The sequence below is a fragment of the Cardiocondyla obscurior genome, linkage group LG03 (assembly GCF_019399895.1).
Source record: "Cardiocondyla obscurior isolate alpha-2009 linkage group LG03, Cobs3.1, whole genome shotgun sequence".
NCBI lineage: Eukaryota > Metazoa > Arthropoda > Insecta > Hymenoptera > Formicidae > Cardiocondyla > Cardiocondyla obscurior.
In genome coordinates, this window is record NC_091866.1 from 10,556,499 (window position 1) to 10,570,274 (window position 13,776).

Here is a 13,776-nt window from a genome sequence, read left to right on the forward strand (position 1 = left end):
TTCCCTGATCGTTCGATCCCGCGATATACTATCGCTCGCATCGCGAGTACATCTCTGGTTGAACAAAAAAAAAAAAAAAAAAAGAAGAAATTCCCGGAAGTGGTATTTTGCATCCACGGTCCATCGAGACGTTCCAACCGGTCACTCGATTACTTTTCTAATTAATAGCGGTATATACGGATAATCGGATGGAACCGAAACGCAGAAATTTTCATCGACGGTCACAATCGCGCTGGGTATATCGTCTTTAATTATGGGGGACCAACGCAAGCGTGATAATCGGCGTCTGTCTATCGTCAATGTGCATATTCAACCAGAGGTGCCGGTGCAGTTTCACGATCTCTTAGAGTTCTCTTTTTGTTCTCTAGTAAGCGCTTTTCCCGCGTGTTGCCGCGCAACAATTCGACGACCGTCGCGATGCAGCGCGAGGCAGCGCGAATATCGAAGCTCCAACGAAGAAGAGAGTCCTACGAGCGCGACGCCCGCGAGACTTGCCTTCCGAAATCGTTTATAAGAAATTTCCGACGGCCCGCAGCATCCGTTCCATACGAGGAGAAACGACGGCACCAAAACGGCTCGACATATCGACCTCCCGCCCGACAAATCGCCCCTTCAATCAACCTTCTTGCGCGCAATAATTCGTTTCCTTCGGAACAACAATATTAACCCGCAATAATAATGTTAGCACCTGTAGCGCCGCGAATACGCGAGAGTCATTGTTATATCTTTGTATGAACATTTAATACGCAATAAATATGTATGTCGTCATCCTACTATTCGCACGGTATACGCCTTACTGTTCCAACATTCTATTTGCATAACTGTCTTACATCGTTATCTCGTTTTGCAGCGCAAGCGACCGTACTTCATTGATAACAAATATCATCACCAATATCGTACGTGTTGCCGCTGTTAATTGACGGCTTTCAGTTCTTATAATGGGAAATATTTCTATGCAAATAATATGCAAAGGAGGTATACAGTTACTTCGAGCAAGCGAGCGTAAGAAACGCATCTTTAGAAGGTGAACCTTCGTACAACGTGCAAGAAATAAATTATTAAATTTTTTATCAAGAGACAGAGATTATGCATTAGCAGACGCAAATGAGTTTTTCTGTCAGCTTTGAATCTTCGGAGGACGCGCTCGTATCCTTCGCGGTCGGAGTCACGTGGTCGCGCACTTGACACGTTAACACGTGTGAGTAACGTCATCGGTGGAACCTCCGATGGCAGTCAAAGCGCGGAACGCGAGTGCGCGCGCAAGCTGGCAACAGGTAAATGGCAGGTAAGAGAAAAAGCGAGAGAAGGAAAGAGAGGAATAAAAAAAAAAAAAAAAAGAAAGAAACGTCGGAGGAGGTGGAGGAATGGGTAAACGCGAGGGCAGGGAGACAGGTGTGCTGGTTGGAGGGGACGGTGCCGACTCCCTTCCCGAAGAGGTGGGAGCCTTGGGAACCTGAGGGTACTCGCCTCCGCTTGACTCGGCTCAGTTTTCTCGTGATCGACAATCAAGCGCGGCGCCGGGCCGCGTCGATGGTGCGCGTTTGCGAGCCTGTACGCGAGGCGAATACGATGTGCCCTTTCACGTCTGCGTTCCTCGCGACGCAGAAATCCGGAGAACGCCGGGATGCGTAGCGCGTGATCGCGCGCGTACGTCCGGACCGCGCGCAAGAGACCGCGCTTCACGGATGACCTCGGTAAGCGAGTGACCTATTGTAACAGTAATTACAATTGTGTAACGACTTTGCGGAGTTCGGCGCAGCTCGCCTCTCTCTAACGTTGCGTCATGAAGTTGGACAAACAATGCTCGGTTTAATTTATCTTCGAAATTAGGTTTAACCTTTTTTTTTTTTTCTTTCTCTCGACTATAATTTCGAAATTACGATAGTAACGACAAGTTCGAATAACGTTTTCAGTAGTTCGGACGTTCTTAAACGGTTGCTTTAACATTTTTCGATGTATGTACAAGTGCTCTTGATTTACGTATATTTGATTGAATATCGTTATCGTCGCGGGAACACTGTTTGTTTGCGACTGCTATCGAGCTTATCGTTGTCATTAGATGCGCGAGAATCCGGTTACCGAGCTGCTCGAATCGAATTAGAGCCGATCGACGTGTAGGAGCGAAGTGCGCACGTCGAGAAGTGCGTGAGGATACGCGTTTTGTACGGACGGCCGGATGATGTTGGAGGAGGACCCGCGGAGACTTTAACGATCACGTAGGTGCACGGATAAGACGCGGGGTCGTGGACTTGACGTGCCTTGAAATAATTTCACGATTTATTCGCACTGCATCGATCCGTTGCTTCTATATATATGCAATATCGATCCTGTTGCTTGGAAACACCGGTACCATATGCTAGAATTTACACAATGCTCGCGAGAAAAGTTACCGAACACCTTAACTAAATGATGCTCCACTTAATTCGAAGCCGGTGTTTTTATCGCCGTTTAAATATTGCTAACTATCGAAAGTAAAAATGTCTCGTTAACATAATCGATAACATAAATCGGTCTTAAACAGTATAAAATAGCGTAGCGAAAAAATTTCCTACTCTATGCTCGATTACGAAGAAATTATTTACGAGAAGAACGCGATCAAAATTATTTAAGAAAACTATCGATTTTGAAGTAACGAAAGAATTCCTTTGTTTTTTTGCTAACGATTTTTTTCAAGCATCTGTGTCACTTATCGTTCACGTATGCTTTCAATAAGGTATATGTTTCCGGTATCATACAATGCTTTCCGAAAACTCGTTAAATATGCATCGCTGCTTTACTCGCTCGTGCAAGGACAAATCACTCGAGCGCGACGTTACATTATCGTAGGGAATCGAACGATCAGCGTGGAAAATCTCTGAATCGAAGTAGTTCGACGACGTCGTGGCGATAACAACTATTTAATAAGTAATTATATCTGATCGAGCGACGTTCGTTTTAGTTCGCGATATAATCGCGAACGCAGTTTCTTCCAAGAGCAATCGCTGGCGCAGCATTTGCGGTGTTCCGTCATAAGGAAGATGATCGCACGTGTGACGCGGCATCCCGCGACAATTCATTCTGACGTAAACGCGACGAGGCACTGTGCCGTGCACGACGTTATCAATGAGCCAAAGATGTTACGAGAAACGAGATATCGAGTACGTGCGGCGACGTGAGTCAGCCTGTAATTAAAATAACCGTGCGCGGTGGCGATAATTGCGTACTGCCGTTTGCTATATTACAGGAAACATCTCTGGACACTTGCTCGGCGGTATCTCTAGATTGCGTCTTCCGATCCGTCGCTGCGGATCGTGGAATCAAGCTTAATGAAGTTTAAAAAAACGACTCCGGCGTCGCGATATAAATTCCTTACAACATTATAATGCAAATCTATGCCACTATCGCGTTGAATTTCTTGATTATACCAGCAATTAGTTTACACCGCGCTACTCAATATTCGATAGACTCGAACGATTTTGATTCGTGACTCATGTCTTCGATCGTGCCCGGCGGTTTTAGCGCGTGTATCGACGACGTACATTCGGGTCCGTAACGTTCGCCATGCGTAAAAGCCTCCTCGTGAACCAGTCAGGCAACATTCCTGTGCCCCGGCCGTGCGCGTCCACCGCCTACTCTGACTTCTACTCGGACTTTCCACGACGAACGTCGTTCGATGTGGAGTTTCAGCGCGACATAGTTATAGCGACGTTTTCCGTTATCGCGGAGTAAAAACAAGATCGAGGCGCTGCGAAAAGTAGACCTGCGAGGTTGTCGGCAAACGTGCCGGAATGCGACGAATACACGTTTTGAAATAATATTCTATTGGCAGAAGAGATATTTTTTTAATATCCCCGACGAGCTCGCTAACGACAGATTCTATTAGTTATATGTTTTCGTAGCTAATTATAATTTAATACACAAAGTTTGTAGGAAATCAATTTTTATAAAATATATGTATCTCGAATACATATAATATAAGTAAATGATATAAATTGCAACTATTATATAATGCTAATGACTGTATTTTGCCCGTTCAACTAGTTGTTTAAACTGCAGTTTGCTGTCACTTTATTTCGTACGTTTTGTATGACTATTCATTCAAGTAGGTACCATGTGTTCACATTCGATTTCTATTTGTTACAACACCCGGACAACATCCTAAAGCGTTGCGTCGACACGTATTGTGTGCATTCGGCACCAGATGTACTATAACATTTGCCGGTTTTCACGTGGTGAATTGCAACGTGCATTCGCGTTATAACGTATATTCACAAATAAAGCTCGCTCCAGAACACATATCCGATTGCGCAATTTCAAGACATACGATATGTCGTAACAGTTGGCAAAATGTGGTGGCATGTATGTTGGCGGACTTACCGAAACGTCAGTGAGAATATCGTGAAGATTTAATACATTGCTATGAGGCAATTATTAAATATTACGACAATATCATCTGTGATAATGTATTTTGATTTTAAATAATATTTTTCTCGGAAAAGAATTTTTTCGAAGATAATTTTAAGTCCCTAATCGTCGATTTAACTTAGCTCGATCTTAAATATTTAAAAGCTGAACGTTAAATATTTAATTTAATAAAGAATTAAATATTGTTTAATTCTCTCAGATTTCTAATAGAATTAAAATCAGCGTGAGAAAAAAAAAAAAAAAACATGAAGTGGTCGATTGACATAATTCAGAATTCCTGGCTTTGATCGACAATTCGGAGAGCGTTTTCCTTTCCTATATGAAGTTACTTAGAAAACGAAGCAAGCGTTTGCCTCGGTTGATACGAGGAATGAGTCACAAATGCGATACGAAGCGGCCCTGAGAATATTAGTCTCTCATTATATTTTGAAAACTACTGCGAATTACATCGATATGCACTACACCCGGTTTTCATGTACCTCATTATCATCCGGTTAATTTATTTTAATTGATACGTAGCCTATTAGCATAGTTAAATTTATAACTCTGCCTACTTATTGTCGCTTTTGATAATATCATCGCGATCTGTCGTGTGGAATGCGATTAGGAATGCGCTGTTGGATCTAAAAAAAATGCTTCGTCACCTACGCAAATGTTCACGCAATCGAAAGAAATAAAGCACTGCCGAGTGCAGACTGCGCGTATAATAATAATTTACAAAACAGTCCGTGATGTGACAATAAAACGAGGTCGTCTGTGGGTAGGCGAAAGTATCTCTCCGCCGTTGCGCGACGCCGCGGAGACCATTTTGATGCATCCAGCCGCGTTTGAGTATGCATTTAACACAGGTGTTTGAAGTACGCAGGTGATGCGTGACACTTTGTCAGGACGCATCTCCCATTGCGACGCAATCGGACGAAATTAACGGAATGAAAATACATTTGTCTGCTAAAAATCCTCTTCCGCGATCGAGGCGATTCAAACGAGCGACGTACATTCAAACCATACGAGTCGCTTTTAAATTCGTATCTTTTAGCAATTCGCTTGGAATCTGGATATTCATTCATGCGACAATAACAGCACGAGCAGAATTTATAATGTTAGAGAATACGTAAAATTAGCCGCCGTAACGCGAGTCGCGCCTACGTATAATTTTCTTATTTGACAAACGTTAATTTTTTTAGTCATTAAAATACGAATCAGTTGCCAGGATTTTTTACATATATAAACAGGAATTTCTTTGCGATTTTTTTTTAGCATCACGAGCATGGAGCCTCTTCGAGGTATACTTTTCAAGTGCCGTTAAGGATCGTAATGAGCGTCGACTATGGTTCGCAAGAGAATCACGATTGTGGCCTAGATCCGTAATTCGAGGTAAAACGAGAGGAAGGAAGAAGAAAGCAAGAAGGAAAATTAGGAAAAGGTAGAGAGCCAGCTGGTAGGCGAATTAAGATAAATTCGTCGCTCGTCTACCCGATATCGACTTCGATTGCGTACTCCTGAAGAAGACCGAAACAGCATGACATTAATAGTGACGACCATCATCGTTCTATCCGTGTTGGCTAACGTCTTGCTGGCCGAGCTCGATCCTCGGGGTACCAAATGCGGCGAAAAATTCTGCGACATCTCGGAGTACTGCAGCCCTTTCGACCAGCACTGCAGACCCTGTGCGATCGCGTGTAACGTCACGAGCCATAATTATCAGCCAGAAGAATGCACGAAAGACTGTCAATGTGAGTAACGAACATACTTCTACGTAAAAAGAAACTATTGCGATACCCCTGCTATTTTTTTTTTTTTTTTGTTGCTAAGAAAGACGACAAAGATCGCAGGACTATTTTTAACTATTAAGAAATTTATCGCGCGATTTCATTCGAGTGTAAGATGTTTTTTCGCAATTAGTTTAAAACTTAGAAACGTTGGAAAGAAGCATTGACGTTTTATCGGCTCGCGTTTTACGAATTTTAATTTATAAATCGATCGCTCTTTCGTCCAGCGCCTATCACGTATCTCGATGCGTCGTCCTGTCGTTCCGGTTTCTCGTTTTTATATAACCCAGCGCGTACGGGAAACCGGATAGTAATACGGTGCCATCGTTCACCTCTGCCAAGCGCGACGACCAAGCGAGCAAACCAAACCCGGGTTCTCGGGTCCGTTGACTTTGCACCTGACTGTTCCTACCGACTTCCCACACGCGAACACAGTCGATGAGTCACCTAGCTTCTTTCGCTTCCTCTCTCCCTTCTGCCTGCCGTTCTTTTTCCTTTAGCCTCCTCGGACCCTTTCTATCCTCTTAGTCGTCCTTTTTTTTTTTTTTTTCCCTTCCATTCCTGCTTGGTATTCAACATCGGTTCCGCAATAGAGAAGGGGAGATGTATTTCATGCTCCGACAGGTAGGAGAAACCGCGCCTCCGCTCCTTCTTGGGACGCGCTAAGAATGAAATTCTCTGCCTTTATGTCAAAAGATGCTCTCTCGCCTTGACGAGGAGAGAAAAAGAGGAGCGAGAGGGAGGGATTTGATTTGACGTGCGCTTGTACGAAACTGTCCGCGTAGAGTTTTGTCGGGTTCATGTCTGGTTTTTCATTTAGAGTCCCCGTTACGGTGTCCGGTTACGTTATGTCGGTAAACTCGGTTCAAACTTGTACGTAATTTCTATGTTGGGGGAGAGCCTGTTGACTCCGCGTGTGCTGAGTAATGAATATAAAATAATCCAATGACTTAAAAACTGCAGAAAGATAATTTCTTTTCATGTCGCATCGACGTTGATGTAATTCTGAATTAATTTTCAATTCATTATATTTGAATTTAAGGTCTTCCTTTTGCTTACGAATTCTATGTACCGTTATCGCGGCCGGCGTTTTCGTGAATCGATCTACCTAAACTCGTCGTCCCAGGTCTGGATTTGTTTTTCTTTTCAATTTAAAACGGGGTCATCTCGTGTTTATAGTTGGGGTAAGGCATAATCGCGCTCTCACGTGCTACACGTGCTACACGTGAGCACCGTAGGTCGGAATTGTTTGTTGCAAGTTGCTATCGCGACCGATTTCATTGGCCTTACGCAAGCGCGCGAGGACCTGTATTTTTTGAGAGATCATTGATTCGAATAAGGAGAGAGAACGATTTAAAGACAACGTTTAAGCGGCAAGCAGATAAATCGCGCGTAAGCAGTATTAATTTTAAATAAAACGCAATTTTTCGTTTTCTTTTTTAAATTAAACTTGAACAAATAGATTAATTTATACGATTAAAAAAAGATTGTGGTGAGAATTAATGTTATTTAGATTTGTGTCAGTCCTTGAAAATATAATTAATTAATTTTTTTTATATGTGAGCAATAGCGTCGAGTTTCTCTCTCGCGCGTGTATAATAATACAATTATAGTTGGAGAAATCTTTCGAGTTTTGTAGCGTCGCTAATAGTTATTTTTTGTAACGCTTTCTAAATAAATGTCTGATTGGATTGATAAAGAAGTATTAATGAAACATATACATTAACGTTGAAACTTTTCGAGTACACTTCGTGAAAGTTTGCTCGACAAACGCAATGCGAGTGTGCGAAATGCTGAATTAATTGTTCGTCGCTTCTTTTGATTTCAGTTTATCTTCTTGATCAGCGCTATGCTCAACGCATGGATCAATCAAGGCAGTATGATGATCTCAGAGGTGAGTGGGCTCTAATGTGAATAAAATATGCACATAATTTCGCGTGAAGTACCGCGCCTGTCTCCGAGAGAAGTAAGATGAGTCGGAGATTTCAACGACGTAAATCTCGCACAGACGTCGTTCGGTTTGTAATTCTTAAGCGACTGCTGCTTGATGCACAGTGGCAACATACGGTACTTGCGATTTACCGTTACTTATCTCGCAGCTATTTTCATTATAAAAATATAAATTTAATAATCGTAAAATACATGTACGTACGTTAAAAAAATTTTTTTCAACCAACTTGAAAGAATACTCAAAAAGTTTTGATATTTTAGCGTCGCTTTATGTATATTCGTTGCCTTATATAATCCGCAATTAGAAAAAATATATCGTAAGCATTTTGTACTGAGTAATCGCTTTGGTTTCTTAGATAATTTTTGCGTCATTAGTTTTAAAAAATCTATTTGAAATCTATTCTTCTGTTATAGAGGAGGTCGAGAAACTGAAGTATAGATTCGTAATCACGACAACGTTGACCTGTTTCTCACTCTTCGGAATGCTATACCTGCTGGGAAGGACCTTAATACGGTGGAAAAGGATTCAGCATTCTTTACAAACTGTATTCAGACGAAGCATGAAAGTAAAGGTCAGAACCCAAAAAGAATAGACTTATCTAAGAGCCTTGACTCGCTATTTATTACCACTGCAACAAATTTTTTCTTTTGGATAACTTAGACGAGCTTGTGTGGAGACAAAATACCGTAAAATCGCAGATAAAACAATCGGGGATATTTTAACGTCTGAATTTTGTTTGCTTCAGGCTAGGAACAAAGTGCAAGATGACGTCGAGGCTTCCGTGAACAAACAAAACGGTCTCAAGCTGACTATACCGAGCATAAGTGCCACGGTGGAGCAAGAAACGAAGATCGAGAATAATAACAGCAATAGCAACAGTAACGGGATTAATACCACGCCGAACACCACGAGCACTCCGCTTTCACGACGCCATGCCAGCGAGGATACCACTCTCGACTACGCTTACGATAATCCAGCAATGACACCGAGCCCGGACGCCGCGCAACTCAAGACCAAGGCACGTGAGAGTTCGTTTTAAAATTGCATGTACATTTAACATTGATAAAGATAAGGGAACGATACTACTTTTAACTTTACTTGGAAAAGTTTTTGACGTACTTAAAAGAAAGAAATATTAAGAAGCACGTTTCCTAGTGCTAAAAAATACATTTTGAAGTTCCTCCGCGAGATAAATGGGAACATTTTTGCGAAGACAATTGTATTTGTAGGAAAACAAAAAAATATTGAAAAAAAAGATTGGTTATTATTGGAACCTTAGACAATCGTGGCTTAAATGAACAGGAAAAAAAAAAAAGGATGTGGCGAGGCGTGTAATGTGCGTGAAATATGACGTGGCAATTCTATTATATCTTATTCTGCGAATGCATATTGAGATGTTGCATAAGATTTTTCACGTTTTTATGAATGGGTTTTTCAAGCCGCGATGTTATTGCATATTGGAACATATTTATAGCGAGAAGCGATTGAATAAGAAATTGCTTATACCGCCACTTGTCTTTCTTGAATGCTTACGCATTTTAACGCGTATGTTAAGCAGATTTTAAGAATAATATTCATAGTCGATTGTTCCATGAATGACCACAGTCTCAAGTTGGAAAATGACAATGCAAGCTCATTTCCAATTAAGAAAGTAATTCATCGCTTATTAAAAGAGCAATATTTTAAATAACGTTTACGTCGCCCTAATAAATTACTTGTACAATTGTAATATAACTACTATAAGATTTTTGAGTGACTCGTGAATGCGTGTCGCGAACCGTGCGGCTGTGTGACTTAATTAAATAATTATTGTCGCGATATGCTCGCGAGACTTACAAAGGGAACCTTCGTAACTATCCTTCACCGAGTTTGATGACTTTTGGATACGTTTATTCAATATAATAATGTTACTTTACGTAACATTCGGTGCTTTCGATCTTCCACAAAATCGAATAACTTCGGACGAAAAAGAAGTAAAAAGAACGAATGAACATATGTTACTTGAATTGCAAAACGATACACAACTTTAAATAGAGGAAGAAAAGACTTTGGATTTTTATAAGAGATATAAAATACCAGAAGCAAAAATTGTTGATTTCTATTTCTAGTATTTCATGTCCTTTATAAAATTCTAAAGTCTCTTCTTCCTCCGATTGAAGTTATTTATAGTTTCGCATTTTAAGCAACACACGTTCAATCGTTCCTTTTACTTCTCTTTCGTTCGAAGTAATTGGATTATTACATTGAATAAACGTATCCGAAGCTCGTTAAAATCGGTGAGGACAATTGCGAAGGTTCCCTTGTTAAGTATGTTAGAACGATATTATGATGATCGCACTAAAATAATTTTAATAGTCCAAACTGGTGCGTAAATTTTTGTTGCAAATTATGCACGCGTGTCTATATAGGATTCTAGTAATAAATATGTATGATAAATAAGTTAAGAACTATCACTTCCTTATCAGCCATTCCGTCCATGAAAGGCCTTTCGAGCAAATGTGCGTCGTCCAGACGATGTACTTTGCATAGGTCAGTGACGTTTGCGTGCAAGAGTGAAGGGAAATCGATAACAATTTTATCGCGAGCCGTGGCGAGCCATAGATATAACGTATTACATTGCGAAATTTCGTAGGAATGTAATTTTTTTTTTTTATGATCAAATAAGCTGATTATTTTTTAAATTCGATAGAATTGAAAGAATATTGACAGATATTCAATTTTGGAAATAAATATGCACTGAAATACAATTTGCTCAAAACAGCGCTCAATAATCGCTTGCTCTCCGAGGAATACTCTATTTTTATCAATTGGGAGGAAGTGCTCGATTAATGCTCAATTTTAATGAGTACACATGTTAAAAGTTGCTCAAGATTAAATTAATGTAAAATTCTTCGCCCTCGCCGTGCAGCAATCGCTCCTGACCTTAGTTTTAATCATTTCTACACAATTCGCCGTTTAACGGTTAATGAAATAGCAATAGCTACACACTACAGCACATTTTTCATTTCATTATATGATCCCTTCGAGGGTGTCTTCCAGAAACGAAGATATTAATTTTGCCCAAAGGCAGCTCGTAGTATTAAATTTGCAGATTGAATGTATGTATACATGTGTATGCGCACGTATATACATATAGCAAATTACTGTAATTTACCCCTATTTAACTACTTTTATTATAGTTGATATATTTTAATTAAAACGACATAAAGGAATTTTTGCGAATTAAAAAAAATTTACGAGAGTAAGATGGTTTAAGATTTTAGTAGGATTCTCTCAATTTTTTTTTAGAGCGTTAAAATAAATTGTTGTGTGTAATTTTAATTGTATATAATATTTTACTAATCAATTTTATGGTTCTAACTATTGATTCAGTATTATGAATAGATAGGCTGGTAATATTAATCCGATTTATCCGTAAATATATCATTTCTAATTTGCTCGATTCTTCTCGACTTTAGAAAATGTTATAATAAATATACATATACATTCATTATTCTGTTAATCATAACAAATCGGATAACTTTTTGTGCGTGATAATAATATAACATATGTTACGTTTTAGACGAATGAGTTGGTGTATGTGAATTAGTCTGAATCTGTAAAGTATGTTCCATCGTTTGTGATCATATTATTGTACTTATTTTTAGATCGTTTTATAAATGTCTATTTGACTTGAAGCGTGCCTTTTTCAACGCAATCCGAAATAATTGCAATTAAAAAAAAATAAATAACTTGGCGTGCCTTTCCGATAAATTTTTTCAATATTGACATATATTTGTGATATACATTTAGAAATTTGTGAAATATAAGTATTTTATAAAGAGGTAACGTCTCTCACATACATGTATGTACGTATACATATATATAAAGTATTAAAATATTAATAAATTTCATGCTAGTAATAAATATTTTAGAATTAAGTTAACGTATATATTTTATTTTTAATATTTTATACCCTTATCTTTTTACAAAACTTTGTAATAATATTTTACTTTTATAAAAATAATATCGGATTAATTTAAAATAAATACATGAAAATGTTACTCAAGTTATACTTTATATATATATATGTATACATTAGAGATTTTCGAAAAAAAAATTGCATTATGAGTAATAATATTCAAATAGTTGAAACGTGATCGTTTAATTCGTTTCGTTGATTTATCCACTACGTTACATCACAACAGAATGTGAAAAAAGTTTTTATGCGAATTAATTTTAATCGCGATATTAAGTGATTGTTAAGATTTTGATTATACGAAGTTTGTATAATGGTTATAATATTTCTAAGATATTTGTAAAATGCGACACGAATTTGTTACGACTGTCCATCATGAGAAGTTAAATACGACATAAAATCCATTTTTTCAAGTTACGCATCAATCGAAGTATATCTTGAATAAATATTTAATATTTCACCGTTGTTATCACGTCGATTTTAAAATTAATACAAGGGTGCGAATGTTCTTTTTATAATATTAGAAGAAACCAGGCGCACGTTTTGCGTGCGCTATTTTTAGAAGGGTCTCAATACGTGCGTGTCATTATAATTGAGAACATTAATTAATTACGTGTTGCCGGTTCAAAAAACCCAATAACAAATTAGGAAAAAAAGTCATGCGACTTACCAATCTGCATACAGCGGAGTTGTAGACTTCTGCCGGTGACTGTAACATAAAAAATAAAATTTTAATGTAGACATGCGTAGTTAATAAAATTGATAAAAAAAAAAGTGAAGGTTTTTTTTTAATAAAGATTTTATTAAAGAAATTAATGCTTACCTAAAAGTTGCTCCGCCGATGCAGGATGCCCTTCCTGGGCCTCCTCCTCCTCTCAGAATGTCTGCGGGATGTCGGGTTCCTTCTTCAATGGTGTAGTATTATCTGAAACAGAAAAATTGTACGTATTTAATATGCTGTTCTCTTCAATGTATTACTCAGCGCGTATTGTTTATGTCTTACCACTCGCGTGTTTTGGTACTGAGTGACCGGACGCAAGTTCCAACGCACCCACTGCTAGTCCCCGCTACACTCCGCGCTCCCCGCGCCTACAGCCGTTGCTCCCGAACCTTCGCAATGCGAAGCGAGCCAGCTGACCGCCACCAGCGAGCACCCCGTCCCCTTTCCCCGTGCTCCTTGTAGTTGCTCCGCCGAAATAGGACAGATGGGACGTGTCGAGTCCTCCTTCCGCGCACTGGAAACTCACGGGATAGTCCGCGCACTCCCGATAAATCCTCGATCTCGACGCAAAAGACTAGCTGCGACGTAAAACGAAGTCGAGACGGGCCGCGATATGTAATGTTCCTCGCGCACTTTATCTACCTCAAGTTCCTTAAAAATCACTTGCACGAAATGAGTTCAGAGTCCGAGCCGCGACGAGAGAAGACGCGCAAGGTGCGGATCTCACGCTCTGACGATGGCGACTGTCCGCTGAATGTCGCTGAAGAAGGTGACGAAAAAAGCGGGTTGGTAACGCCGACCACGCGGCGAAATTCACGTCGAACAACACTCCGCGCGCTCCGACCCGCTACATAACCTTGTCGTTCCGAAGCACTTTTTCGAGGTAAGAAACAAAGCACAGAACGATGACTAGATTAACACAGGAGTACATAAAATAATCGTTCGTTCCCGAGTCGTCAACGTCGACATTTCT

General features: G+C 39.7%; 1 protein-coding gene across 1 annotated transcript; it reads left to right on the forward strand.

Moving 5' to 3' along the window:
- Positions 1-1,483: 1,483 nt before the first annotated feature.
- LOC139113589 (protein grindelwald) lies at positions 1,484-12,823 on the forward strand. The gene is made up of 5 exons (XM_070674829.1): positions 1,484-1,694; positions 5,662-6,137; positions 8,002-8,067; positions 8,538-8,695; positions 8,870-12,823. The coding sequence occupies exons 2-5, from the start codon at positions 5,924-5,926 to the stop codon at positions 9,161-9,163; spliced, it is 732 nt and encodes a 243-aa protein (XP_070530930.1). The 5' UTR covers positions 1,484-1,694; positions 5,662-5,923; the 3' UTR covers positions 9,164-12,823.
- Positions 12,824-13,776: the final 953 nt, after the last annotated feature.